This window comes from Dromiciops gliroides, chromosome 5, assembly GCF_019393635.1.
Source record: "Dromiciops gliroides isolate mDroGli1 chromosome 5, mDroGli1.pri, whole genome shotgun sequence".
In the NCBI taxonomy this organism is placed as follows: Eukaryota; Metazoa; Chordata; class Mammalia; order Microbiotheria; family Microbiotheriidae; genus Dromiciops; species Dromiciops gliroides.
This window is the reverse complement of record NC_057865.1, coordinates 279304382-279332168: the sequence shown is the minus strand read 5'-3', so window position 1 is coordinate 279332168 and position 27787 is coordinate 279304382. Positions and strand designations below refer to the sequence as shown.

At 39.9% G+C, this 27787-nt stretch overlaps 2 protein-coding genes across 3 annotated transcripts in view; one reads left to right on the top strand and one right to left on the bottom strand.

Annotated features, from left to right (window-relative positions):
* The first annotated feature begins 560 nt into the window (after positions 1-560).
* PMCH (pro-melanin concentrating hormone) lies at positions 561-1913 on the top strand. Of its 2 annotated transcripts, none has more exons than XM_043967406.1 (3): positions 561-878; positions 1284-1404; positions 1700-1913. In XM_043967406.1, exons 1-3 carry the CDS (start codon positions 639-641, stop codon positions 1747-1749), a joined length of 411 nt encoding a protein of 136 aa, XP_043823341.1. In that variant the 5' UTR covers positions 561-638; the 3' UTR covers positions 1750-1913. The 2 variants fall into 2 exon arrangements, with proteins under 2 accessions (XP_043823341.1, XP_043823340.1); XM_043967405.1 differs by having other exon boundaries at positions 1200-1404; positions 1700-1896.
* Positions 1914-2101: 188 nt separating this feature from the next.
* The window catches only part of LOC122728619 (PARP1 binding protein), a 76940-nt gene continuing 51254 nt past the window's right edge, over positions 2102-27787 (bottom strand). The window contains 5 exon segments of the mRNA XM_043967408.1: positions 2102-2445; positions 5638-5776; positions 22352-22439; positions 23875-24053; positions 27273-27456. Coding sequence (XP_043823343.1) covers positions 2102-2445; positions 5638-5776; positions 22352-22439; positions 23875-24053; positions 27273-27456 — 934 coding nt within the window.

The window sequence follows — 27787 nt, the reverse complement described above, 5'->3', positions numbered from 1 at the left end:
TCAACATCATACAAAAGTATTTTTTCAGGAGTGACTTCAGATGTAAGGCCTGAGTTATCAACTTGTTTACAGTCATATGCATTTCAATCATCAGGGATTTATTTTGTCAAGTGTTTATTGAAAAACTATTACTTAAAAGCAATTACTCCTTATGCAGGGATTAAAATGAAAGAAAATCCTCCTCCCTGTCATCTCTGAATAGTTGGATTCTTAAATGTATTTATCATAAGGTAAGTTCTATTAAGAAGAAGAGAAGCGCAGAAAGCCAGATGTCCTGTGGTCTCCATTAATAACGTCCCATTGACAAGGAGCATCTAATCTATTGTGCGCTAAGCCTTCCACAAAGAATTTTAATCACAATCTGAGAAAATTCATGCTGAAGATTAAAAATCTACAATGCCTAAACCTAAACAACGTAAGGTTTTAGCTACACAAAAGGTGAGTGTCTTCGTTTGATGACTCACTCAAAAAATGATAGACTTAAATCCTTGAAGTGTTTTCTCTTCATAGGGGAAAACATATAAAAGGCAGGGATGGTGCAGGAAGGATGTCAGCTGGGAAGGCCTTCTTTTCCAAGGCACCGGTATCGACACCTGCGTGGTCCTGGACAAACAGCAAACGGTGAAAGAATCACAGGCATGGCGTTCTCCTCCTTTATGCTCTTCCTAACTCTGTCTTTCTTCTCCCAAGCAGTTTTGCTTTCAGCATCAAAATCCATGAGAACCGTTGAGGACGACGTGCTCCTGAATTCCTTTGGGCTGAGCAAAGCCCTTCAGAAGGAAGATGTGGCTGAGAAATCAGGAGCTGTGCCTTCCCTTGAACATTATAAATCCGAGGAAGGTGGCTTTATCAACGAGGAGGAGAGCAGAAATCCAAAGGTAAGAGTCAATATACACTTTTGTTTTCCTTAATTTCAATAGGAGTTTAAATCATTCATATCGGTCTTCTTAAAGCTCCACAAAAATATCTGTGACTGATAGTTATGGCTCTAATGTAAACTTGCAGATGCCCCATATCATCCATATGATATTATATACCCTGGAAGGTTTTCAGTCTTATTGACCACTGTTCATTCAAGTGTTTCTACACAAAAATTAAATGGCTGTCCCTAACTGACATATACGTGGTCCGCCACAAAATTACACTTTCATTTTATAACGAAAAAGCAGAAAGATAATTCAACTTTTTCTTTCAAACAGAACATAGGCTCCAAGCATAGCTTCTTAAACCGTGGTCTGCCGTTGAACCTAGCTCTTAAACAGCTCCCTTATCTTGCACTGAAGGGATCAGTGGCTTTTCCAGCTGACAATGGAGTTCAGAATATTGAATCAACACAGGAAAGGAGAGAGATTGGGGATGAAGAAAACTCAGTTAAATTTCCAATAGGAAGGAGAGATTTTGACAGTGAGTAGTTTTATTTATTCAACTCAGACATCTTAAAAGCTATCAAAAATGGGAATATGACATCAGAAATAGATAATTATAATAATACCAAACAAGAATACAACTGTAAAAATACAATTTTTAACATAAAGTGCTCAGTACACAATAAGCTGATTAAGACTGAAGAAATAAATGATAGCAATTCTAGTTACTCAGAATTATGACAGTAATTTAATCATTCCTGTATTTCTAGTACAGTCATTGTAATGTAGTCTTTTTAACAATTTAAACTTTGGGGATTTTTTTTTTCCAACAGTGCTCAGGTGCATGCTGGGAAGAGTCTATCGACCTTGTTGGCAAATCTGATACCTGCAGGCCTACGTCACCTTTTCCCAGGAAAACAAAGCTATTTAGGTGCCAGTGAAACAAAACATGGGGTCAATGATTGTATTTTGGAACAAATGACTGAAATTTTTCCTGGGTAAAATGAATGTAACCATTTGGCTGTATAATAAACTTTGTGAGCATTCAGCACAATCATGACTCATTTGTCTACTGACCGATGGTAACACCTTCTATTTTCTATATTTCAATCAGGCGAAATACTAGTGTACTTGACACGTTGGCCTTTTCAAAGGGGAGAGCCATGACCTTTTCACTGATGACTTGATTTCTGGGTAGTGACCAGTATAGACACCCAGGAACAAAAGAGACAGATTCAGAATCTAAAAAATTGAGTTAATTTTGCCTGCCCTGCAATCAATTTATTCCTGGTGGCTAGCTTGCAGCCTTTTGCTGCTGTTCTGGCTGGAATTTGATTCGATTTATTTTGTGGCCTACTCAATGTCTTAGGGATCTTACCCATTTGAGGTCGAGGCACTTCATTTTTATGATCACACAGGCCATTGTCACTGTTCAAATCCACCTGTTTCCTCTTGGGGCCCTTGTTTCCTGTCTGACCACTTGATTTTTGGGATATTTTTTCATTTTTACTTCTGTTCAGCTGAACATTTCCAGAACTTGTTCCAATGGTTGGTATTCCATCAAGTGAATTCATGCCATCTGTTGTGCAAGAGGTATTAAAAAAAAAAGGGAAAAAATACCGATTCAGTAATACTGCCCTGAAGAATTCAGAGTAGGCTAACACATTCAAAGGTTATATGTTTTCAACAAACATTCTTTATATAAAACCTAGTCAGCTGATTTACTAAATAGGAATGCTATGAAGTGAGACATAAGCACACACTAATGTAAACACACCACTATCAAACTCCTGTGTCTTCAGTTCTTTTCTCTTTACATCACCTAATTTGGTTCTCAAACAAAATACCTTCTTTTAATAAACAATCCATTTATATTTTGTCTAGTCACAAAGGTTACTTACAGGAAAATATTTTAAATATTTAACTCTCCATGACTGAACTAAAGTAGTTTGCAATTAATCCTAAATATTAAATTTGCCACCAAATTGAATATATATCTAAAAATACTAGCCAGTCTCATGTGATATAGAATCTCCATCCTACTCTGGGGGAGGGCAGGGGTTGGGAGGGAGGAGGGTCATTCTGAATCTAAGATTTCACTTCTGGAGAAAATTCCCAGCATGGAAACTCTACTGATTCAGACTGGCAAACCACTTACAACTTATGAGAGAACTGCCTGGAACAACAGAAGATAAAAAGACAAACCCTTGGTCCTACAAACAATGAGCAAGAATGGCAGACCTTGGACCCACACGTTCCTAACGATAAGGCTGGTACCCTATCCACTAAACATCAAGCTGTTTCACATATTACTTTGTATTACCACATTATTGAAAAGAATCTCTTACTTTGTAATTCCCCACTTAAAAATTAAGCCTGGGGAGAGAAAATGTGGCCATAGATAAGGGGAAGATAAATGCTTGGGGGAAAGTGGGGTGTTCCATTTTGGAAAGGTGGTTTTTAAGATGTCAACTGGACACCCAGTAATCAGTGTCTGGACTGGAGTTCTAGAGAGAGATTAGGGCTTTATGGATCTGGGATCTAGAGAGATCTAGACCTAGAGCTATATCTAGAGAGAGAGTAGGGCTTTATGGGTCTGGGATCTAGAGAAATCTGGATCTGGAGAGAGATTAGGGCTTTTATAGATCTGAGATCTAGAAAGATCCGGATCTGATATCTAGAGAAATCTAGATCTGGATCTAGAGAGATCGGGGCTTTCTGGATCTGGGATCTAGAGAGATCTGGATCTGGATCTAGAGAGAGATTAGGACTTTGTGGATCTGAGAAGAGTGTGCCTAAAGACAATAACGTGCCATGGGAGCAGAGGAGCTCACCATGGGAAAGAGTATAGAACCAAAAGAGGGTCCAAAGTGGTGTCTTGGGTCACATGCACTTTTAGAGGGCAGGAGGTGGACGACAATCCAACAAAGGCAACTGAGGAGTGGCCAGAGAGGTAAAAGGAGAAACAACAGACAGCAGTCAGAGAGGCCAAGGAGAAAAGGAGCACCCAGGAGGAAGGGGGTACCATACAGTGGCAACTATTATAAACACCATAAAGCAGAAATGGCTGTTGGGTTTAGCAGTGAAGAGATCCCACAGCATTGCAGAGAGAGGAACATTAGGAGTAGGATGGGGTGTGAAGCCAGATGACAAGGTGGTGAAAACCATCAGAGTCATTAAGAAGCAGGGACAGTCGGCATGGCCTCTTCTTCTTAGAAGAGGGATTCATAACCCTTTTTGTGTCACGGACCTTTTTGATAGTCTGAAACTCCTCTCTTAACCATGCCTTTGAATAACTGAAATTTTAAATTTCACTGAGAGGTTAATGAAAATAAAGATGTACCTCCCCCACCCCCCAACCTCCCACCAAGTTCATAGAGTTCTGAAATCTGTCCATGGAAGCTAGGCTAGGAACCCTGTTCTAGAACCCTGGGGTAACAGGGAGGAGAGTTCTAGAAGGCCAGCTTGAGGAGATGTCAGGCTCACGGGAAGGTTTCAGAGGACAAGGGAAGCATGAGAAAATGTGTAGTCAGTGGGGAAACAGTGCGACGCCAGGGAGAGACCGAAGTAAAGGAGAGGAAATAACTCCTGGGGCCAGATCCTAGAGGTATCTGGAGGGAATGAGGCAAATAAGAGAACCATCTCTTGCTCAGAGACTAGAGCAAAGGAGAGGATGAAGGTATGGAGGGGACATCGTGTACAAAGGAGGAGAAACGAGAGGACCTGTGAGAAATGGTTCTGATTTTCTCAGCAGAATGATATCATCTGCTAACAGACTAGAGAAGGAAGCACTAGGGGCTTGGAAGAGAAAGGAGGGTTAGAAGAGTCATTGTATAGAATGTGATCCAGAATCAATTGGAAAAGAAAAAGATTTCCCTTTAAACAATAAGAGTGTATATGAGGTGGGGCAGCTAGGTGGCGCAGTGGATAGAGCACCAGCCCTGGAGTCAGGAGTACCTGAGTTCAAATCCGGCCTCAGACACTTGACACTTACTAGCTGTGTGACCCTGGGCAAATCACTTAACCCTCATGGCCTTGGAGGGGGAAAAAAGAGTGTATATGAGATTATAGAAAATGAATTTGTAATGGATATTGCCAGCACTGTTGAGTGCTTCCTTGCAGAAGTATTCAGCATCTCCTGCCCAGGCTCAGAAAAGGCAGATCAGGGAGAAGACAGAGGGTGGGGAGTTGGCAGGGGTGAGTCAATGGGGTGACAAGGGATTGGTTAACTATGGGATTTAGACCATTTATGGAAGAAAGTGAGTGCAGAGAAGACATGATGGACTGAAAGAATAAGTGGGTGGGGAATCAGGCAGGCAGGCATAGAGTGAATACACTTTGGAATGAAGATAAAGGATTGTTTTAAGAAGAAGCGAGCTGCTTTAGAATAAGGAAATGATGAAAGAATTTAAATCTGTACATGTGTGTGTGTGTGTGTGTGTGTGTGTGTATATATATGTATATATATATATGTATATATATATATATATAATTCTTTAAATGAAGAGTAAAAATTGTATATACAATACCCCAAGTGTTTTTTAATTTATGAAGTTTAAGATCAATTAAAAGTTCAAGTGGGATGCCTTTTGCATTTGCAAAGGGGCATCTAGATTCACTTAAGCAAAATATAGCATAGGATTTCATTTAGAGAAATGAAAGTTTTCAGGATAAATTGCACATGACTTAAAATACTTTGTTTTATTTTGCTTTCCATTCCACTATTGGTTCAGTTAGGTATATACTGTTCAGATAATGTGGCAGCAATTACCGGTGAGCACATTTTGCTGGGGAGGTGTGCACGCTGGCTCTTCTGTGGAATGGTTCCTATCATTGCATCTCTCATAACTGGTCATGAAGTCATCTTTGTAAGTGCAAGCAAACTGGGACCTTATTAAGGTTTGTTTCATCTGGAGAAGCAAAAGAAGAAAATTAACTATTATTAATGTGCTTATTGTTCAACTAACATTCATCTCATAAAAATCCTCTAAAATTCTTCTAATCAGAAATTTTGTTAATCTTTTTTGTTGTTGTTTCTTTCTGTTCTTCTTCTTTCTTTCTTTCTTTCCTTCTTTCTTTCTTTTTTTTTTTTTGAGGGGCAAAGTAAGTATCAAGTGTTTGAGGCCACATTTGAACTCAGGTCCTCCTGAATCCAGGGCTGGTGCTTTATCCACTGCACCACCTAACTGCCCCACACTTTGTTCATTTTGAGTCCTGAAATTCTTTTCTGGTGTCTTGCTCCTTACTCCCGGTGTGACCTTGGTCAAGTGACCTCTCTTCTCACCTAGACCCCAGTTTTCCTCACCTATAAATCAAAGGAATTGAACGATAATCTCTAAGGTCTTTTCCAGCTCTACCTCTATGAGCCTGTGAATTCTCACAGCAAATTTGCTTTTGATCATGTATCTTTTGAAGTCAGAAATCAGTGACACTGAATTAGGAAAGTAAATTAATTTCAGAGAAAAAGTATGCTCCATGGATAGTATGAAGATTTCTCAAAGAAATTTAAATGTGACAATTTGGGGGTCATCGGGAAAACAACACCTTGAATTAAAACTAAATTATATCACGAATGACATTCTAATAAGCTTTTTATCACTGTATTCTATTATTGCTAACACTCTGGACTTTACATCAGACAGCCCAGTGGCATGGTTGAAGGACTCGGTGTCAATAAGTGCTTGAGACACTCAGTGCGGCCCTGGGCAAGTCACTTAACTTCTCTCTGCCTCAGTTTCCTTGTGTGTAAAATGAGAATAATAATATCACCTATCCCAGAAGGTTCTTATAAAGAAAGAATGAAAGAATACAGGTAAAGTAGTCTGCAAACCTTGAATGCTTTATAAATGTTAGCTATTATCCTGGTGAAGAGTAGCTCTGGAGTATACTGAAGTAAACAATTGTGAACCTTTCCAAAGATAATGGCGACGATCTCCACACCAGAGAGAAATGCTCCTCAGTCGTGCATTAAACAAAATTAGAACAAGCTTCCATTCAGTGGGCACAGAGAAGCAGCAAATCTTTTCCAAAAGCAGCCAATAACCTTAAAGGATAAAGGACTTTTATATCTCCCAGACTTGAATTTCCCCAGCCTATGACATCATCTGTTCCCACTAGCCCACTAAAAATCACTTTTCATTTGCCTCAATTACATGAGATGTTTTGCTTTCATTGATGTCTCTTGTTAAAGACAAAAACAAAACATACTCCCCCCTTCACACACATACACAGACTCTGCACAAAAGGGATTATGAAGGTGGTTTCTGCTATCACAAAACACTGGTTGTCAAATTCACAGATGTACAAAGCTAGGCAGGATAACTAAGGAAACAGATGCCAGAAGCCAGATTCAAAAAGATTTCAACAGGCTGCAACAAGGGGCCAAAAGCAACAAGATAAAATTTATTAGGGCTAAATGCAAAGTCCTGTGCTTAGGTTCAAAAAATTACTAACTGCATAAGAACAAAAAGGATTTACTTTAATAGCCTTTCAAATGGGAGAAGACAGAGATTTTGCTCAACTGCAAGTCCAACATCGCCAATGCCGTGACGCGGCTGCCAAGAAAGCAATTTTAATCTTTGGGTCCATTAAAAGAAGTATATACTGGATAATGAGGAAGTAATAGTTCCATTATTCTCTGCATTGGTCAGACTACACTTGGAGTATATGCTTAGTTCTAAATACCACATTTCAATGGAGACTCAGACAAGCTAGAAAGCATTTAAAGGTCGATGACCAAGACAGTGAAAGGACTGAATACCAAGTTACATGAGTTAAATGACCTGAGGATGCTACTCAGAGAGGAACTGAGGTAATGTGTATAGCCCTTAGCATATTTGAAAATTGCTATCATGTAGAAGAAGAAATAAGCTTATTTTTATTGGAGCCCCATTAAATGTATTATGCATTATATGTAGCTCCAAAGGACCGAACTGTAAAAATGGGTAGAAGATTAAAGGAAGTAGATACTCTCATAATAAAATAAAGGATGTTTAAAAAAGTAACATTATCCAGACATGGAATGCGAGCTCTTGAGCGCAAGGACTTTCCAGAGCATAATAGGGCCTGACGCATAGTAGGCTCTCAATAAATGCACGTTGATTTGAACTAGTTGGAATAAGTCATTTAGTGAAATGGAGAGCTCTGTCCCTAAAAGTGTCTCAGAGGCTAGCTGTATCCCCATAAGGGATATCAGAGAAGGAATTCCTGAACTAGGAAAGAAGCTGGCCTCTCTAGGGTCCCTTCACACACTAAGATTCTTTGATTCTATTAATTCTGCCCCAAAATAGGAAGAAAATATTAAGTTGCTGCATTAGATTGTATTTATAACTTAAAAAGAGGCTGCTTTTCCTTTGTTCACAAAAGTTGAATTTCTGTTCACAAGATTAGTGGTTACTTAGAATTGAGATTGCTTCCTGTTGCAAATTTTCCAAATCTCTCTGTTTATTTGTATTGGAATCACAAATAGGCAAAACAATTCTCTCTTGAAGCAGCTTTTGAAGTGCTAAACAACTGAGAATAATGTCCAGATTCATGCGTGGCTATTCAAATCATTTTATGTTCGAGTCACATGAGAAAAAAGAGATTGAATTTTGCTTCAGAGTGGTTTCCCTTCCCCCATCCCAACCCCTTGGAAAGATTTCCACGCGCAGTAAAATTGCAATGAACTTCAAGTTTGCCAAGAATTGGTAAAGTCCTTTTGCCACAAACTGTTTTTAAACTGAAATTTTTAGGAGGTTCCCAGTTTGAGGAAAATAGTACCTCATATAGGAAAGCCTGACTCTGGTTATATTAAGGAGAAGAATGAGTCAAACTACCAAAAAGTTACAACTATTATCATAAGTCAGCTGCATTAACAGTGAAATGGAGTTTCTCTTAAAAAAAAAAAAAAACATTAACTGATGTCTTTTGTCATTCCATCAGTCATTTGGAGGAAAGGGGAGAGAAATTTCCCTCCTCCCCCTTTCCAGATTGAATTCTCTGAGGGAACGAAGAAAAATTGGTTAAGGAAGAATGGCCAAGATAGTGACTGTCTCAGACAATGTACACAACATTCTGTCCTGCTAGTCCCATTTCAGTGCTGTGACAACAATAATGATAATACCAATAACAATAATAGTATGTATAGAACCACTCACTGTGCTAAGAGCTTGACAGTTATTCTCTCATTGGAGCCTCACAACCACCTTGGGAGGCAGGTGCTATTATTATGCCCATGTTACAGACTTAGGAAACCGAGGCAGGTGGCTGAGTGACTTGCCCAGGACTCCATACCTCGTAGCATGTGAAGCTGGATTTGAATTCAGGTCTTTCTTACTACAAATGTATATTTAATTATCTTTTCTCTAGGACCATCATTTTTGCTTTTTGTTTTTTAATTATTGAGAGTGCAGCTTTCTTTGACATTTTTCCCCCCTTTATGTTGTGCATAATACTTTTTTTGGCTCTGGTTACTTTGCTCTGTACCAGGTCATTCAAATCTTCTAATGTTTCTCTGAATTCTTTCTATTTGTCCTTTCTTACTGAGTGATACCCCGTTATATTCATATCCCATAGTTTTTACAACCATTTTCTTCCCAGTACATTGCTACCAGAAGGAGTGGGCTTCTAGATCCTCTGGGATGATTCAGACACCTTGGGTTCAGCCCTGGGCACCCTTGGAGTCCACTGGTGGGATCACTGGATCAAAGGCTACTGACAGGTTAGGCACTCACTGTTCTTGGGTAAGTCCAAATGACATCCAGAACAACTGGACCAGTTCTCAGCCCCACTGAGAATATATTGCGGTGCCCATCTCCCCACAGCTTCTCCAGCACTGAACATGCCCAGGTTTCATGATGTTTGACAATCTGGGGTGTGAAGTAAAGCTACAAAATCTGTTGTTTATTTTAATTTGTATCTCCCTTCTTATTAATGGATTGGAGAATGTGTTCAAATAATCATTTATATTTGGAATGACTTTCTAAAGCTTAAGTATAATAATTAAATCTTTGACTTTAAAATTCCAATTACCTTTTCATATTCAGTTGTTTTCTTCCTAATTGTTACTTACTAACTGTATTCCCACATAAACATAAAACAATTAAATTATTCTTTTCCTATACACGTTAAGCCCCTTTTACATTAGGAAGTTTTAGGAAAATAGGTAGCACAGTGGATAGCGAACTGGCCTGCAGTCGAGCAGACCTGAGTTCAAATCTGCCCTGTGTGATAAGTGATCACTGTGTGATCTTGTACAAGTTACTTAACTTCTGTTTGCCTTACTTTCCTCAACTGTAAAGTGGGGATAACAACAGTACCAACTTCCCAGAGTTATTGTGAAGATCAAATGAGAGAATGTTTTTGAAGGACTTAACACTGTGCCTGGTACATAGTAAATGCTAGCTATCATTATTATTGTTCTTGTTCTTATATTTTTCACTTAATTATCACTACCACTATTAATTGTAATTAGTTTACCTTCCTTTATTCTTTTCTAAAATTTCTAAATTTACTATCATTCCAGATAGAATGTCAGCCCAGTTTGGGTTTATTTCAAGTCATCAATTATTCCAAGTTGTTTATATTGGAAAAAGTAAGAATTAGCCTTTTCAGTTAACTTCTAATTTTTGGTTCTGTATAGACTTCAAAGTAACGATTCATGTTTGACTCTGACTAATGCAAAGCAAACAAAGAGAAAACACAGAAATCTCACAATTTGGATAGATTTTGGTTTTAATCCCTACTTTTAAGTATCCTTTATGGGAATACTATTAACACATCAATTCACCATCCACAGCATCTGACAATACTGACTACTTCCTCATTATTAAGCTTTTCCCTTGGCTTTAGTGATATTCTACTGTCCTGCACATTCTCCTGTCTTTGACTCCCATTGGCCTCACCCCTCACTATAAACTTAAGAGCACAGGCTGGGGTTTTTTTGTTTTTGTTTTGTTTTGTTTTTGCTTTTCTTTGCATTCCCAATATGGAGCACAGTTCCTGGCACATAGAGCCTAATAAATTCCATCTGATTGACATAAGGCAGCATGGTGTGATGAAAAGGGGGTTATATTTGGAATTGTAGGACATGGGCAAGAGCCCCCCTAATGTATGTTTCTACCTGTAGGACCTTGGACAAGTTGCTATCTGGGCAGCAGAAGACAATCTACATGGTTTTTATTACCTGGTCTGTCAGAGACTTTTATTATTTTATGAGCAGCTCTCTTGGAGACAAAGTCTGGCCAATAGATCCCCCTATTAATCAGGAAATTCTCATTCAAGCCATTTCCAAGGTGCAGTCATAGTAATGATGAAAAGAAGGATGGGGCTGCTCCAGGACAACAAAGGAACCAATGCACACAGGCTTCAATTATGGTTCTGAATTCTGTACCAAAAGGAGCACTAGTAACGTGAACACATGCTAAGATAGATGACTTCTGAAAAACGAAGGATGTTCCCTCCTCTCTATACTGGCTTGCAGGTTCTGATGACTCAGGGATTGAGAATATTATTCAACCCTGCTCAGAGATTCCAGGGAGACCAAGGACACCATTACATGCAAGACCTTCACTTGGCAGCAGAATGAAGTCTTCTCTAGGCCATCAGTCTTTTCCAGCTCTCATCAGAGGATGGCCCATGATTTCAAAATGCTCAAAACCAACCTCATCTGTTGGACAAAACCCAGCTTTTTTTGAATTTAGCAACACCAACATTCTCTACTTCCTCTAGGCTTTGGTCATCTTTGATTCCTCCATCAACTTCTCAAACTAGCTACTATGAAATCTTGCCTTTCCCTCCTACCACAAAGGGTCCATTAAGAAACGTGTGAGGGGCAGCTAGGTGGCGCAGTGGATAAAGCACCGGCCCTGGATTCAGGAGTACCTGAGTTCAAATCCGACCTCAGACACTTGACACTTACTAGCTGTGTGACCCTGGGCAAGTCACTTAACCTCTATTGCCCCGCAAAAAAAAGAAAAAGAAAAAGAAAAAGAAACGTGTGAAGTGTTTGACAAACCCTCATCTATAAAAGCCAGGTATTAGTAGCCATTACTGCTCAGGCCCCACAGACTTTCTCTCTTCCAATTCTTCTCACTCAATCCATGCTGCACAATGCTGCTACATTTGCTTTCCTCAAACAGGGCGATGTATATTCTAAAATGGCACCTGATCACCTAGAGCATCAAGTTCAAGCCTGATATTCATGGCCTACCAAACTGGACCCGATCACATCTCTACACTTTCCATCACTTTTCCCACTGTTCCCTGCCAGGGCCTTTGCTGGTGCTGTTGGCCCAGGTCAGGATGGGCTCTCTTCCTTTCTAATTCCCTCCCATTCTTCAGGACCCAATTCAAGTTTGATAACTTTCTAGAAGCCTTCTTAGACTACAATTATCATAGAACCAGAGATTTAGAGCTGAAAAGAACCTCAGAGAGCAGCTGATCTGGCCCCCTCAATTTACAAGGGGTCTTTTTGATTCCAAGTTCAATGATGTATCTATACCTGCTGCTTCTCTAATCTTCTAATTAAAATTATAGAAATTTAGAGTTTGCAAGGAGTTTCAGAGATAATGCATTCTAACTTCCCTGGCAGTTATGTGGCTCAGTGGATAGAGCTCTGGGCCTGTACTCGAGGAAACCTAAGTTCAAATCTAGCCTCAGACACTTTCTAGAGCCTAAGCAAATCACTTCATTTCTATCTGCCTCAGTTTCTTCATCTGTAAAATGGGGATAATAATAGCACTACCTCCCAGGGTGGTTGTGAGGATCAAATGAGATATTTGTAAAGTGCTTAGCACAGTGCTTGGCACATAGTAGGTACTTAATAAATGCCTGTTTCTTTCCTTCCACTTGCAGAGCTGAGTTTGATTTGGTGGTTAATTGACTGCTAATTCACCTCACTTTTGTTAGCTGGGCCCAGGTTATACTCCACATTAACCCACCCTAGGCATCTTGGGACATTTTGCCATCTTCTCTGTCACCCATGTGTACCCTCACCAACTCGTCCTTCTCTCTTCCTCCCTCCCCCTCCCACATACAAACACTTCCCACCTCTTTCTCTGGGATCTAATCTAATTATCATTCTATCATTGCTTCTGGAAATAGAGTGATGGTCATTGGGCTGACCCATCCCTGTGACTCCCTTCTCTGGCTTCTCCTCCTCTCTATATGTTGCCTTGAGGACAGGAGCACTGGTTGGGTCCCAACTTGTAACACTTAGAAAGAGCTGAACAAGTGCCTTTCCACTCATCCAGACAGTAGAGCTAGAGAAATTAAGGATATTGACCAAGAGCAGATCGAAAACAAGACTCACCAAACATACCAAATCCCCAAATCTGGTCTCATTTCCTACTTAAAAATACACTCTACAAGACAGAGTTTCAACTGCAATAACTGAAAAGGAAATTTTCTATCAAGAGAGAGTTAAAAAGGGTTTACAAGTTGCTAAACTGCCCAGCCATAGTTAGCACAATGGCTTTGTTTTCTTTTACAGTTCTGATATTCCAACAAGTGCTGTACCTGGCGGGGACTGGAGTCACTTTATATTTGGTTATATTGATTCCTTTAGGCCTTCAGCTTGAAGAGTCATACACTACAGAACACATAAACACCAACTCAATTTCCTTCTCAATTGCTTACTTTATGTCAGGGCTATTTGCTTGCCAACTCAAGAGCAAAGGAAAAGCTATAGAAAAAATAAGGTAATAGAGCTACAACACCAAAAGTATTTGTGACTGGTTTTAGATTTATTATAATAAACCACATTTTAAAGGGTTTTAAAGTTTGCAAAGCACTTTCCTAAAAAACAACAAAAACAAAACCTTCTAATACTGGTATTTCTATCCATTTTATAGATGAGAAAACTGTGTGTGGGTTAGCTGACTTGCCAATCATATTCATATTTGAAAAAAAAGTTTTAATTATTCATTAATCTTTGGTTATTATTTACTAATTAATCCTCCATTCCTCTCTGAACAGGACTATAGACTTCTTTTCCCATCATTCCCCAGCAGCCTGGAAGTAGCCTTTTCCACCAAACTCTAGCAGCTTCCTCATCCTGTAAGATCCCCCCACCCCTGTAGCCTGCTCATACTGGGAGATCACTGTCACTGTGGCCCCTTCCTCTGATTGGTCATTTTCCCCCTAAAGTTCCATTTCAAAGAAGGATCCCCCCCCACCACCAGGCTAACCACGTTCCCTGCTTCATTCTCTCTGGGCACTACTCCTGACTATGGCTTTCTTTCTTCATTATGTCCCTTTGAGGATATGTCTAGGTGGCACAATGGCAGAGAGCTGGGCCTGGAGTCATGAAGACCTGAGTTCAAATCTGGCCTCAGACACTTACTAACTGAGGGACCAGTGGCAAGTCTCAACTTCTGTTTGCCTCAGTTTTCTCATGTGTAAAATGATGATAAGAACAGTGACCTCCCAGGTTTGGGCATCAAATGATATTTGTCAAGCACAGTGCCTGGCACACAGCAGACATACAGTAAGCACTTAATAAATGCTTGTTTGGGCCAGGTAGATGGTGCCATAGATAAGAGTGTCAGGCCTGGAGAGAGACCCGAGTTCACTTCAACCTCAGACACTTAGTCTGACCCTGGACAAGTCACTTCACCCTGTTTGCCTCAGTTTCACCATCTGTAAAATGAGCTGGAGAAGGAAATGGAGAACAATTGTTTCGATGATGCCTTTTGTGGTTGCAGCCAGTCATTCTCTTGTAACGGGGAAAAACAACAGAACAAAACCAAATGCCAAGGAGCAGCCCCAGCAATGTGGGCAACATTTTCAGCTAGAGTTCCCCAGCTCTATACTGAGAAACGAGATTTGTTTCATTAGCTGATCTCCCAGGCTGAAGACAATTATTCCAATGAACCAGAGCTATGTTTCTTTAGTATTCTTCCATTGACACTGCTGTGGCTGTGTGTGTTGTTCTCCTGCCTTCACTGACTGCATTCTGCATCAGTTCATACTGGTCTCATACGTCTCTGAATTTTCCATCTTCATCATTTCTTATGGCACAACAATATTCCACTACACTCAGACTACATGATTTATGTTGGTTTGTTCTCCAGTCTATGAGCACCAATTCTATTTTATGTTTTTGCAACCACAAAAAAAGTGCTGCCCTATATATTTGCTTCAAATGAAAAATTTCAGTGTTGAACATCTTTGACAAATATGCCCAGTACTGGGATCACCAGTTTAAAAGTTAAAAACAATTTAATTATTTCCTATCCACAATTACAAATTATTTCCCAGAAATGTGGACCAAATCATAGTTCCACCAATAGGATATGAGTATGACTATCTTCACATGTCCCATAATTCTGAATATTTCCAGTATCGTACCGGGAGGGAAGCATAGAATTGAGTTGGAGGTACAAACAATTTAGAATTTCATGTAGAATACGCCCTAAGGAAGGGAGGAGCAATCACGGGCCAGGCAGTAGAAACCACCATCTCCACTTTAACTCCTTCCCAACTTTAATGGTGCCAACTCAGGACCCTGTACCCCAAAGTCCTGGGAGTAGCTACAGTTCTCCCTCCTTTCCCCTGCCCTCACCTTCCTTCCAGCCTAGGCTTTGCAGCATTGGGCAAGAAAAGTAGCCCCGATGGAGATGGGCCCTGCCTTTCTTTTTGCAAACATAGCCAACCAACAGCCTGATAGGCCGGCAATTCAGGCTGGTCAAAGTAGTAATACACCAGAGGGTAAAACAGGATCATCATTTACCAGGTGAGCCAAACCACTGCCACCACTGTAACCACTGGCTGCCCCAGGAGACCCGGTTCTGCTGACTTCAATCTCCCACTATCCCTTCCCCTCTGTCTTCCCAGAAAGCCATCTCAGGTATCAAAAAATATTCTTAAAAAAAAAAAATTAAGTGGGGCAGCTAGATGGCGCAGTGGTTAAAGTGCTGGCCCTGGATTCAGGAGGACCTGAGTTCAAATCCGGCCTCAGACACTTAACACTTACTAGCTGTGTGACCCTGGGCAAGTCACTTAACCCCCATTGCCCCACCCCCCAAAAAATTTTTTTAAATATTCTTTAAAGAAAAAGAAAATGAGGAGGGGGGTGGGGATCAGCAAAACCAATCAACACATTGAAAAAAATCTGAAAATATATGCAATATTCCACACCCATGAATCTCCACCTTTACAAAGGAAAAGGGAGTGGGAGGTGTCTTCTTGGGGACCACGCTTGTTCTTTGTAATTCTGCAACATTAACATCTGGGGTTTTTTTGGGTGGGAGAGGGAGTTTGTAGTTCTTTCTACTTCTACTGTTGTAGTCACTTTGATATTATTTTCTCAGCTCTACTTACTTTGCATCAGTTCATGAAGATCTTTCCATGCTTCTTTGTTTTGATCATAGTTATTATTTCTTATAATACTGTAGTATTCTATTACATCTACTACAGGTGCTTTAGCCTTTCCCTAATAAATGGGCATCTACATTGCTTCTACTTCTTTTTCTACTATAAACATTTTGGTATATAAGGAGACTTTCTTCTTATCAATGACGTCCTTGGAGTAGATGCTTAGTAGTGGAATTTCTGGGTCAAAGATGGGATGACTGAAGGTAAAACATTTTAGTCACTTCATGGGCATAGTTTCAAATTGTTTTCCAATGATAGTTGTACTAATTGACAGCTCTACCAACAATGTACTGGGGTACCTATCTAGTTCTGGACTTGGAGTCAGGAGGTTATTGTTGTTCAGTTAGAGTTTTCTTGGCAAAGATACTGGAATGGTTTGCCATTTCCTTCTCCAGTGGATTAAGGCAAATAAAGATTAAGTGACTTGACCAGGGTCACACAGCTAATAAGTGTCTGAGGCTGGATTTGAATTCAGGCCTTCCTGATTTCAGGCCTGGCACTTTATCCACTGAGCTGCCTTGGAGTTAGGAGGACCAGCCTTCCTGGAAGGAAGCTTCAGTTTTATTATCTATAAAATGGGGAGAATAATAGCACCTCCATCAGGATTATTAAGAAGACTGAATGAGCTAGCATGTATGCTGCTTTGCAAACAAATAAATGCTATTATATAGTGCTATTAAAAGGCTATTACTGTTATTATTATATCACCTTCCCATAATCCTTCCAAAATTGACTATCCTCATCTTTTGTCATCTTCACCAATTTTCTTGGTATGAGGTAAACCCTCCAAGTTGTTTTGACCTATTAGTAACTTGAGCATTTTTTCATGTGGTTATTAATAATCTACAATTCTCTTAGGAATTATTGATTCCTATCCCGTGACTGCATATCCATTCAGGAATATTTTTTGACCTTAAATATATTTTTCAGTTGTTTATACATCTTGGATACCAAACCTTTACCTGAGAAATTTGATACAAAGTTTTTGGGTTTTTTCCCCATCAAAGTACTTCCTTTCTTAACCTAAATACACTAATATTGTTCAATTTCATAATGAACATTATCTATTTTTTGTTTGTAATGCTTCTATCTCATTTGGCTATGAATTCATCTCCTACCCATTGCTATGAAAGAAATGTGGTCTGTTTCTCTTCTCATTTTTAAAAATATGACCTGTAATGTTAAAGTCATATGTCCATGTTGAATTTATTGTAGAATCAAGCATAAGATGTTGATCTAAGCCTAATTTCTGCCAGACTGCCTTACAGTTTTCCCAACAGTCTGTATCAGATAGGGAGCTCTTTCCTAAGTAATTTATATATTCAGGTTTGTGCAATATTGGAATTAAATTTTCTTTAAAAGTTTGACAGAATTTTCCCATGACTCTATTAGGACCAGGAGTCCACCCTACCACACTTACCCACCCCTACCTCCTGCCCTTTGGTGGTTCTTTTACAGCTATTCCTGTTTCCATTTCTGATACGAGATATTTAAGATTTCTGTTTGATTTTCTCTTGATCTGGTTCCTTGAAAAAATTATCAAACTTGATATATCTTTAGCCAGGTATTTCTCTGTTTCTTTGCTGTCCTTGGTTTTATTGGCATACAGCTGTAAGTAGCGTGTTCTGATCATTCTTTTTATTTCTTCTGGTTTTGCTATGGTTTCACCTTATTTTGCCAATTTGTTGAACTGATTTTCTGCCTTCTTTATACAGACTAGCTAAAGATTTATCAAGTTTCATAATTTTTTCAAGGAACCAGCTTTAAGTTTTGGCTACCATTTCTATAGTCTTTTTGGTTCCAATTCATCTGTTTTTTCCTCTAATTTGGTGCTTATTTGGGGTTTATTAGTTGGTTTTCTGTTTTTAAAAATGCATATTCAGTTCACTAATTCTCTCATTTTCTATCCTGTAATGTATATTTTTCTTCTGAGCACTGCTTTTGTTGTATCATAGAAATTTTGGTATATTGTTTTGTCATTACCATTTCCTTTTACATAATCATTAATTGTTTCTATGATTCTGTTCTTTGACCTCCTTATTGTATTAAATTTCCTCACCTACAAAATTAAGATAAAAATAGCACCTACCTGACAGGGTTGTTTTGAGGATCCAAAGAGATGACCTCTGTAGAGCACGTGGCAAACTCTAAAGTGGTACTATGTGTGTGTGTGTGTGTGTGTGTGTGTGTGTGTGTGTGTGTGAGCTAGAATTGTTACTGAACTTTATCCTCATTTCTTCTGGTCTCCTGGCCATGAGCTATATGCTGACATCTCGTTCTGTTCATTCTCCTCTGCCATACTCTGGGGGGTTTCTGGAAGAGGAAATGTTTTTCTGTTTTCCTCTATCCCATTCCCCTATTAGCACCTATTCAGACTCATCCAATCCTTCCTTAGCCATCAAGAAAAGAAAGAAAAGAAAAAAAGAAAAAAGTTTGGAAGAACCTTAATCTGTAAACTAACTCCCAGAAAATAACCAATCATGAAGGAAGCTGTGTGATGTGATGGGAAGTACACTTGTCCGATGCATCACAAGAACGAGTCCTACACCACTACATATAAACCATTACCGTGCCCATTGTCCAGAGGTGGTGTTCTCTTCAGGTGCCCATTTCCCCCAAATGGAAGTCCATCACTCTTCCCTCCACCCCTATGGATACCCACTTTAATGTCTCCCCTCATCATTAGCTCTTTTAGAGAAAGAGTACCCTCCTATATTCCTTTCCCCCACCCATCTTTCCATTCTCTCTCTTTCTTTTTTTGTATTGTTGTTGGTTTTCTTTTTCTCTTCTTTCTTTCTTTCTTTCTTTTGCACGGCAATGAGGGTTAAATGACTTGATCAAGGTCACACAGCTAATATGTGTCAAATGTCTGAGGCCGGATTTGAACTCAGGTCCTCCGGAATCCAGGGCTGGTGCTTTATCCACTGTGCCACCTAGCTGCCCAACCACTCCTCTCTTCTTATCCTACTCTACAAATTCCCCCATGCATATGTTCAGAGACCAGCAAAATTATTTTCCTTTCTCTGCTCAAACCCATGGCAAGCTGAAATGCATCTCTAGCTCCCCTCTTACTCTTTCCTTCCATTTCTTACTCGAGTGACTTTCTTGTTTTACCTTCAGTCATCCCATTTTTGAGGGAATGTGGATTTTGGCCTGCCAAATAGTAATCCAATTCTCATTCATCTCTTTTCCTTACTGCTTTTAGTGCCCTTTAAATCTTTATTCTCAAAAATTCTTTTGTCTCTTGGTAATTCTTCTTTGTTTTCTCTTTGGCCTTTAGTTATTGCTTTGTTTTTGTTTTTTTAAAGGGTTTTTTAAGGTCTTGCTTTACCTTACAAAGCTGAATTGATTTATGGTTTAGTCTTTTCTTGTTAATTGTACTTTTTTTTTTGCATTCTTTTGTATCTCTAGTGCTTAGAAGTATAGTGCCTGATTCATAGGAAGAACACAATAAATGCAAGATGAATGATTAATTGAATAGTTTAGAATTTACAGAATCTACTCAGTTCTGGATTCTTTTGGAGATCTCAGTCAAATGGTTCTTCTATGTTGAAATTTCATATATTTTTTTAAAACAATGTTCAGCTCTGTAGATTTGGTTATTTGGGAGCACATCACAATATTTTCCTTGATTTCTCTTAGAACTAGTCCTAGGAGGCAGCTAGGTTGCACAGTGGATAGAGCATCGGCCCTGGATTTAGGAGGACCTGAGTTCAAATCCGGCCACAGACACTTGACACTTACTAGCTGTGTGACCCTGGGCAAGTCACTTAACCCCAACTGCCTCACCAAAAAAAAAAAAAAAAAAAAAGAACTAGCCCTAGGCTATTTAAATGGACACTCCTTGATAGCTAACAGTCTTTCTATTCATTGTATGGCATTGAATTCCACAACTTAACTATGCTGTGCCTCAGTGTTTCTGTCAGAAATTTGAACTGATCTTGTACTGATTTTAAAGATCCTGATGATCAATACTTGGTTCTGTTTTTAATAATCATAAAGAACAATTATGTTGTCAATTCCTAGAGTACTGTATTCTGACATCATAAATGGCTGTGTTTTCCTCAGAATCCTATGATCTTTCAGCTATCTTTACATATTGTGCTCCTTCAAGGTCAGTCACTTCAGCTCTCATAAAATTCACATGTTTTTCCAACATGGTTTTCTTTTGTTTTTGTTCAGCCTAAATTTCTTCCATTTCTCTATTAAGTTCCAAACCTGTCATTTTTTTTATAAGGCCTTTACTGTTTTGAAAAAATTCTGTCATCTGTTCTAAATAGTCTACTCTCAAACTTGTTTTATCAATTTCTTCTTTGAGTATCCCAAGCTCTGCTTTAATTTCCTCTGAATTTCTTCCTAAAGTAGTTCAATTTCTCTTTTAAACAATTCTGGAGTTTCTTTGATCATTTCTGAGAATTCCACATAATTTATTATCTTTAATTTTCATTGTGAAATTTTGGTTCAGTTTTCATAACAATGTAATATTTATTGCTTTCCTGTTCAATTTTCTTTCTTTATGATTTTCACTGTTGCTTTATTGTCTGGTTTATACCCAACTCTCAGGCAGGTAGGTGGCACAGTGGGTAGAGCACTGGGCTTAGAACCAGAATAACTCGCCTTCCTGAGTTCAAATGTGGCCTCAGACACTTACTAGCTGTGTTACTCTGGGCAAGTCACTTGACTCTGTTTGCCTCAGTTTTTCATCTGGAAAATGAGCTGGAGAAGGAAATGGCAAATTGCTCCAGGATCTCTGCCAAGAAAACCCCAAATGGGGCCATGAAGAGTCAAAGAAGATTGAACAACAACAGTAACAACCTAATCTCTCTTGGGCTTCTGGTTATTTGCCATCTTTCCTCTGTTCTCATTCCTCTGCCTCTTGTCCTTCCATTGCCATAGAACATGTTCTCTACTGTCCAGACTCTCATGGCAAGGTGAACTTAAGCTCCTCATGTTAGGATATGTGGAGATTCCTCTGGATGCTTGGCAAGTGGAAAGGATTGTAGATGCATTTATATCAACCCTTTTCTTCAGCATGGAAACCTTTCCCCCTCTGACAAGCTCTGTTTCACTCCCTCTGCCCACCTACCTCACCATTATCAGGTTTTTTTTGTGTCATGACAAAGTCGCTAAGAGTGAGGATTTCAGAATGAGTCACGACATGAGTGGGAACAAGGTAGAGGCCACTGCTCTTGGTGTCTGGAACTCAAGCACAGCAAGTTCTTTAGGCTGGATTCACAGTCCACCAACATACGGTTAAGGTGAGTGGGAGCATCAGGTAGTTTCATTTTCCACTGTGATCTCAGAAGGCTCCCAACCCTGTGGAGGCAGTCTCCTCCTTCCCTTTGTGGCATAATTTTAATGACTATGAATGTGGTACCTATGTCACTTTCTGAGATTGCAGAACCAGAGGTTGGGACTGAAGATGACTCCCATCACCATCTTTCAGATCACCAGACCTCTTTAATGGCAGAGTAAGAGAGTAATCAGGGAGATCTCAGTGGAGAAGGATCACGATTGGGGAAATCAGGGCAGGTTTCATGAAGGAGGTGGCATTTGAGCTGGGTCTTAGAGGATCATTAGGATTTCACCAGAGGTGAGCAGAAGCCCTCCTAGGAACTTTGAACAGTGTAGAAAAAAAAAAATCACAGGAAAGTACTAGGGACAGAAGATATTAGAAATGCAAATAATGAAGAAAGAGTAGAAAGAGTACTGGCTTTGGAATCAGAAACTCTGGGCTGGGGCCCTGGCTCTGCCCCATACTCCCCATGTGTGACTGTGGCTAAGTCATTCAACCTCATTAGGCCTCAGTTTCCTCATTTGTACAAAGAGGACCTCTAAGGTCCTTTCCAGGTCAAAAGCTGGCTCTCTGATCTCTCATGCTTCATTTCCCCATCTCTTCTCCTTCTTTGAAATGATGAAAGATTTAAATGTTAAGAAGCACAGTCACCAGGATTGCAGAGATAGGGGATTTTCATGATTAGCAACTTTAAAGTTTTTTTTAAAACTGATTTTCCTAGGTGTGTTGCATTTTACCCTGCATCTCCTTTATGTAGTATGTTAATACCAAAGGTGTTTTTAGTCGTATGAAAATACAATTTTAGGTATAAATTTATCCAAATTAATCATACTGTACCTTTATTTTTTTTCTCTTCCATTGATTTCTGAACACGTTCTCTTAAAGGCTTGATTAGGAATTCATTTGCTTGTATTGGAGAACTAAATAAAAAAGAATTAGGGAATGATAAACCATCTCATACTTCAAAATGTGACTTTTATTTAGTCTCATTTCCCCCACAGAAAGCAGTCTTTCTATAATCTTGGACAACTGATTCTTGATTATGATAACTGCAGTTTTATGTGATGGTGCTCACCTCCTTTTTCTTTTCTTAGAGCCCAAGAAGTTAAACAAGTTTCCATAGGTCGCTTTTTTTATATAGGCCATTATTATTTTCTTTTCTTAAAAACTCAAATTTTAAGCAACAATTTAGGATAGAAACTTTCAGGCAATTATAATGATAAAAATTATTTAAAAAACTAATTGAGGGGCAGCTAGGTGGCGCAGTGAATAGAGCACCAGCCTTGGTTTCAGGAGGACCTGAGTTCAAATCCAGCCTCAGAAACTTGACACTTACTAGCTGTGTGACCCTGGGCAAGTCACTTAACCCCAATTGCGTCACTAAAAAAAACCAAAAAACTAAAAACTAAAACTAATTGATTTGGCATAGTTTCTAAATGTTGGTCCCCATAATCACACTAATCTGGAATATCAGAATTGGACAGGACCTCAGAACCTACCTAATATAATACCTACCTGAAAAAGCATTCCCCCTCATCCAACCTTTGCTAGACCTATGGTGAGGACAGACTTTGAGAAGGCAGGAATGTACAGGGCTCAGGCCAAAGCTGTAATTATTATCATTCATCACTGCTACTTTGTTCTCACTTTTCCCCCCCCTTTTTTGTGGGGCAGTGAGGGTTAAGTGACTTGGCCAGGGTCACACAGCTAGTAAGTGTTAAGTGTCTGAGGCTGGTTTTGAACTCAGGTCCTACTGAATCCAGGGCTGGTGCTCTATCCACTGAGCCACCCAGCTACACTAGAGGTCAGCATCTTTTAACAGCCATCTGGCAGCCCATCCAGGCCATCTTACATTCTAGTTGCCACTGTTGTGCTTCTGCCCACCCAGACCAGCAGCTACCACATCAGACCCAGAGCTCCAAGAACCTATGCTTCCAGTCCCCGCTGAAGGTAATACACTCAGAGGGTACATCTCAACTACTTAATAAATGAGTGCAAACCAGCCCTCTCAGTCCATCTAAGGGCCACCCTTACACACCATTCATTCACCTTCATATTCCATCCAACTCTGCAGCTGTCAGGCCTCTCCTTCCATGCACAGATACCCCAACCTGCCCTGCTCTTCTCTTCTTGGCCCCAACGTCCCCGCAGGCATTATCTTTCCCCATTAGAATGTTAACTCCTTGAAGGGCAGGTGGCATCTCTCTTTTTACATCTGTATCCCTAGCTCATAGGAAGCACTTAACAAGCTTTCATTCATTCATTCATTCATTCATTCATTCATTTATTCGTTCATTCATTCGTTCATTTATTCATTCATTCGTTCATTTATTCATTCATTCATTCATTCCTCACCTAAAAAGAGTCAGGATAGGAGTGCCAGTGTATGAAGCTGTGTTTTCATCCCCATATAAAAGGTCTGCTTTGTTTTCAGTGGGAGGGTTAGATGCTTCTTCGTCCAATAGAACGAGTAAAATCTTCACCGTGTCTCTGCCACAGTAGGCAGTGCCATGATTTATGGCATAAGATTTTGGCTAAAATAAAAAATAATTGAAAGTCAATGTAATAAAGACTGTACACACACACACACACACACACACACACACACACACTCCTCCCCTCCCTTCCTCTCCACCCCTATTCCTCAAAGTTGTCCATTATCTGTGTCAGTACTCTCCTTCTTTAGTGGGCTAATCAAACATTAGCTATGATTCAATCAATCAGCTTTGGAAAGGCATCTTTTACACGCCAGGCACTGGGGATACAAAGACAAAAGCGAAACAGTCCCTGCCCTCAGGAAGCCTACATTCCAGAATGGGAAACATCATGGACGTAAATAGGCATATATGAAATGTATATAAATTAAACACCAGGTGAAATTTTGGTGGGGGAGGTCATGAGCAGTTGAGAGAAGGAGGTTCCAACTCTCACTTTTGAAGAAAACAAGTGATTCTGAGAAATGGAGGTAAGGTGGGAGTGTATTCTAGGCTTGGGGGACAGCAAAGACAAAGGACAGAGATGGAATATGGGGTGCCTGCCTTGGGTGAGGAGCAGAGAGGTGGCCAGTTTGGCTGAACTGCAGAGTACAGGAAGGAAAGGCTGGAAAGGTAGGTTGGAGCCAGGTTGTATAGGCTATAAAAGCTAAACAGAGGGGCTTATTTTGATCCTAGATGGAATAGGGAGCCACGGGGATCTATTAGGTAGGGAAGTGACAGTCATAAGTACAGGTTAGGAAAATCATCTTGGTAACTATGAGATATGACCACAAAATGACAAGAAAAGTACAAATCACAAAACACAAAACCCAGTGTCACTGGCCCTCAGTTTCCCCAACTGAAAAATGAGATTGGACCACATAGCCTAGAAGGTCCCTTCAAGGTCCAACTTTATAGCTTTGAAGAAAGGAGTGTGATTGAGTAGAAAGAGAAAGCTGTGCCAAGAAAGGCAGCCCACATTATCCTCCTGTCAGGGCCTGACCCTTGGACTCTGAGTATGACCCTTCTCCATATCCATTTCCTCATGTGTCATATGGGGATAAAACTCTTAGCCTGACCTCACAGGGCTGCCGTGAAGATGGAATGACACAAACCAGCAAAGCCCTGGGAACAACTGCCAAAAGAACTTTGTGATGGCAGGCATCTCACTGGGACTGAATATGGTGCTCCTTGTCCAATGTTCTGTCTCAGAAACAGTGGCAACGAGACTAGGTTTGCGGCAAAGCCTTCATGCCGTTAACCTCAACAGGCTAGGGCCAAACTCCAAACGGCCTTCACTTCTCCTCAATAACCTGCAGCTCGAACGTCCATGAACCTGGCTAAACCACTTCTCATTCGCTGTCAGTACCAATGAATTCCATATGTTTATCACCATTTGTTTATTACTATATATAGACAACGTAAGAGCAAAAACCAAGTCCAAGCCTCAAGGAATGTCTCCAGTTTTAGGATTCAGGGCCTGGTTAAAAGCCTACATTGTGAAACCAGCTTCTCCCTGCTCTTAACCCTCGCCCCAGGAGCTGGGAGAAGGCAGACCCTAGGAGATGCTCCTCAGCCCTTGGAGAGGAGGAGCTGCTGCAGCTCCCACTATACTGCTACTCTTGTGCTATTACCTGACCCAGTGTGGGGCAGTCAGGGGCTTCAGGCAGTGAGAGGTCATGGATCCGTAGTGGCAGGACTGTGCACTCACCCCTTTATGCCTAATCAAAATACAAACTGAAGATGTAGGCCTTTTTCCCATCTTTCGACTGCCCTGGCATGGGGCAATCCCAACTGTAATTATCCCTTCATCTAACGTAGGAACAAGAGTTAAGCAAGAGTCTTTCTTCCTACACTGGCGCCCATTATAATTCTGTCTGTAAGGCCAATATCACGGAGCAGCCTTATGAAAAGGTCCTTCTTAACTAGCTAATTAATCAGCCCCAACAGGAAAAATCTAAGACAGAACCATCTCACAACCGAGTTTATTCTGGGGCAAAAGAATATTATAACAAGCTTCCTACATCATCAGACATTAAAAATGCTTCGATGATTTCATGGTTATGTGCGTTCCTCTCCACTGATGAAGAATCTATGTGGCAATGAAGAATGTTTTGTTTTGTTTTGTTTTTTGTTTTGATAAAGAATGTTTTTAAGAGCTTCTGTGCCTGAAAATGTCATCACCCTGTAGCCAACTTGGTGATGAGACCAAAAAAGTGATCTCTCCCTTCTCTTTTTTGCTTTTGCTTTTGTTTTTTGCGGGGCAATGAGGGTTAAGTGATTTGCACAGGGTCATACAGCTAGTAAGTGTCAAGTGTCTGAGACCGGATTTGAACTCAGGTCCTCCTGAATCCAGGGCTGGTGCTTTATCCATTGTGCCACCTAGCTGCTCCCCCCCCCACCCGCCCCTTTTGAATAGGTGTGTACAGTTACCACATTTCCATAGTCTGGTAGAGAATGAGAGATCCTAGAGTTGGGGAAATTCTGCCAAGAAAAGGTGATCTCTTGCTACAGACCACAAGCACCACTAGGCATGGTTTGAAATTGGCTATCAGAAAACCGAACAGTATTTTATAATGCCTAGCATGCCATGCCACAAGTCACCTGAGAACTGAAAACAGTGTTATTTTATAACTGGTATCAATGGAGAGAAATTAGGATGTTCTTTAGAAAAACTCAGCTAAACTAAGTTAAACTGCAGCTAAACAACAAATATTTACATGTATTTATAAACTATATCTAGACTACCACATGAGCTAAGGATCCTATTATTTTTCATGATGGAAAGGAACTAAAAGATTATTTTGAATTAATAGAATGTTAGTAATGGAAGGACTACATTAGAGGTCAATTAGTCCAAACCCCACATTTTACACTTGAGGAAACTGAGGCCCAGAAAGGGTAAGTCACCTGCCAAGGTGACACAGGTAGTAAGTGTTAGAGCTAGAATTTTCACCAAGGTCGTCTGACTCCAGGGTACCATTTTGTCTCCTCAATATTAAGTAACTTGTTTAAGACCACACAGTTATACTTCCCATTTTTTCTACTGCATTACATTGCCTCAAATGGCAACATTCAGTTTAGTAATATTTTTAGTTGTTAGCAATTGACAACAAAAAACTCTAACATGATCTTACTTGAAAAGATATTCTTTGAACCAAGTCTCAGTACAGAGGAAGTCACACTCCTCGCCTTAAGCGAGTATTGAATCATATTTCCAATGACAAAAGAGATAATTCTTTCTTTAGAAAGCTAAAAAGGAAAAAGGCAGTCCATTACCCGTGCTGGGCTGCTGCCAGTGGTGTTAACAACTCCATCTTCTTGTTGAGAGTTGATAATGTTTTTAATCCTCAAATCCAAATCCTCAGTAACTTCCTCTGTCGCTTGCCGGAATGGATCCCCACTGCTTCGGCCTTTTATCAGCTCTGTCTTTATTGCTGAGAGTATCCGACCCCCTGCAATTCTGAAAATAGGAATAAGGGATCATCCCTCATCGTAATATTGGCAATGCTTCAATAGACTTGTTATTTTGAAAATCAGATTTTCACAGTTAATCAACACTGTTGAAAGAAGGTGAGTGATCTTTTAAGTCAAACAGCAGCATGTTGGGAAACAGCAAGATGGCCTTTTGATGTGAAACAACTTAAGGCAAAATGAAAGTTTGTTTTCTAAAGGTGAGAATCATTTCTAGCATTAACGGTAACTTCTCTTCTTGACTTATTAGGCTGAAGGAGAAAGATTTTTTTAAAATGAAAGACTAAAGAAAATGTCAAGCAATTTTGAAATAAGCATCT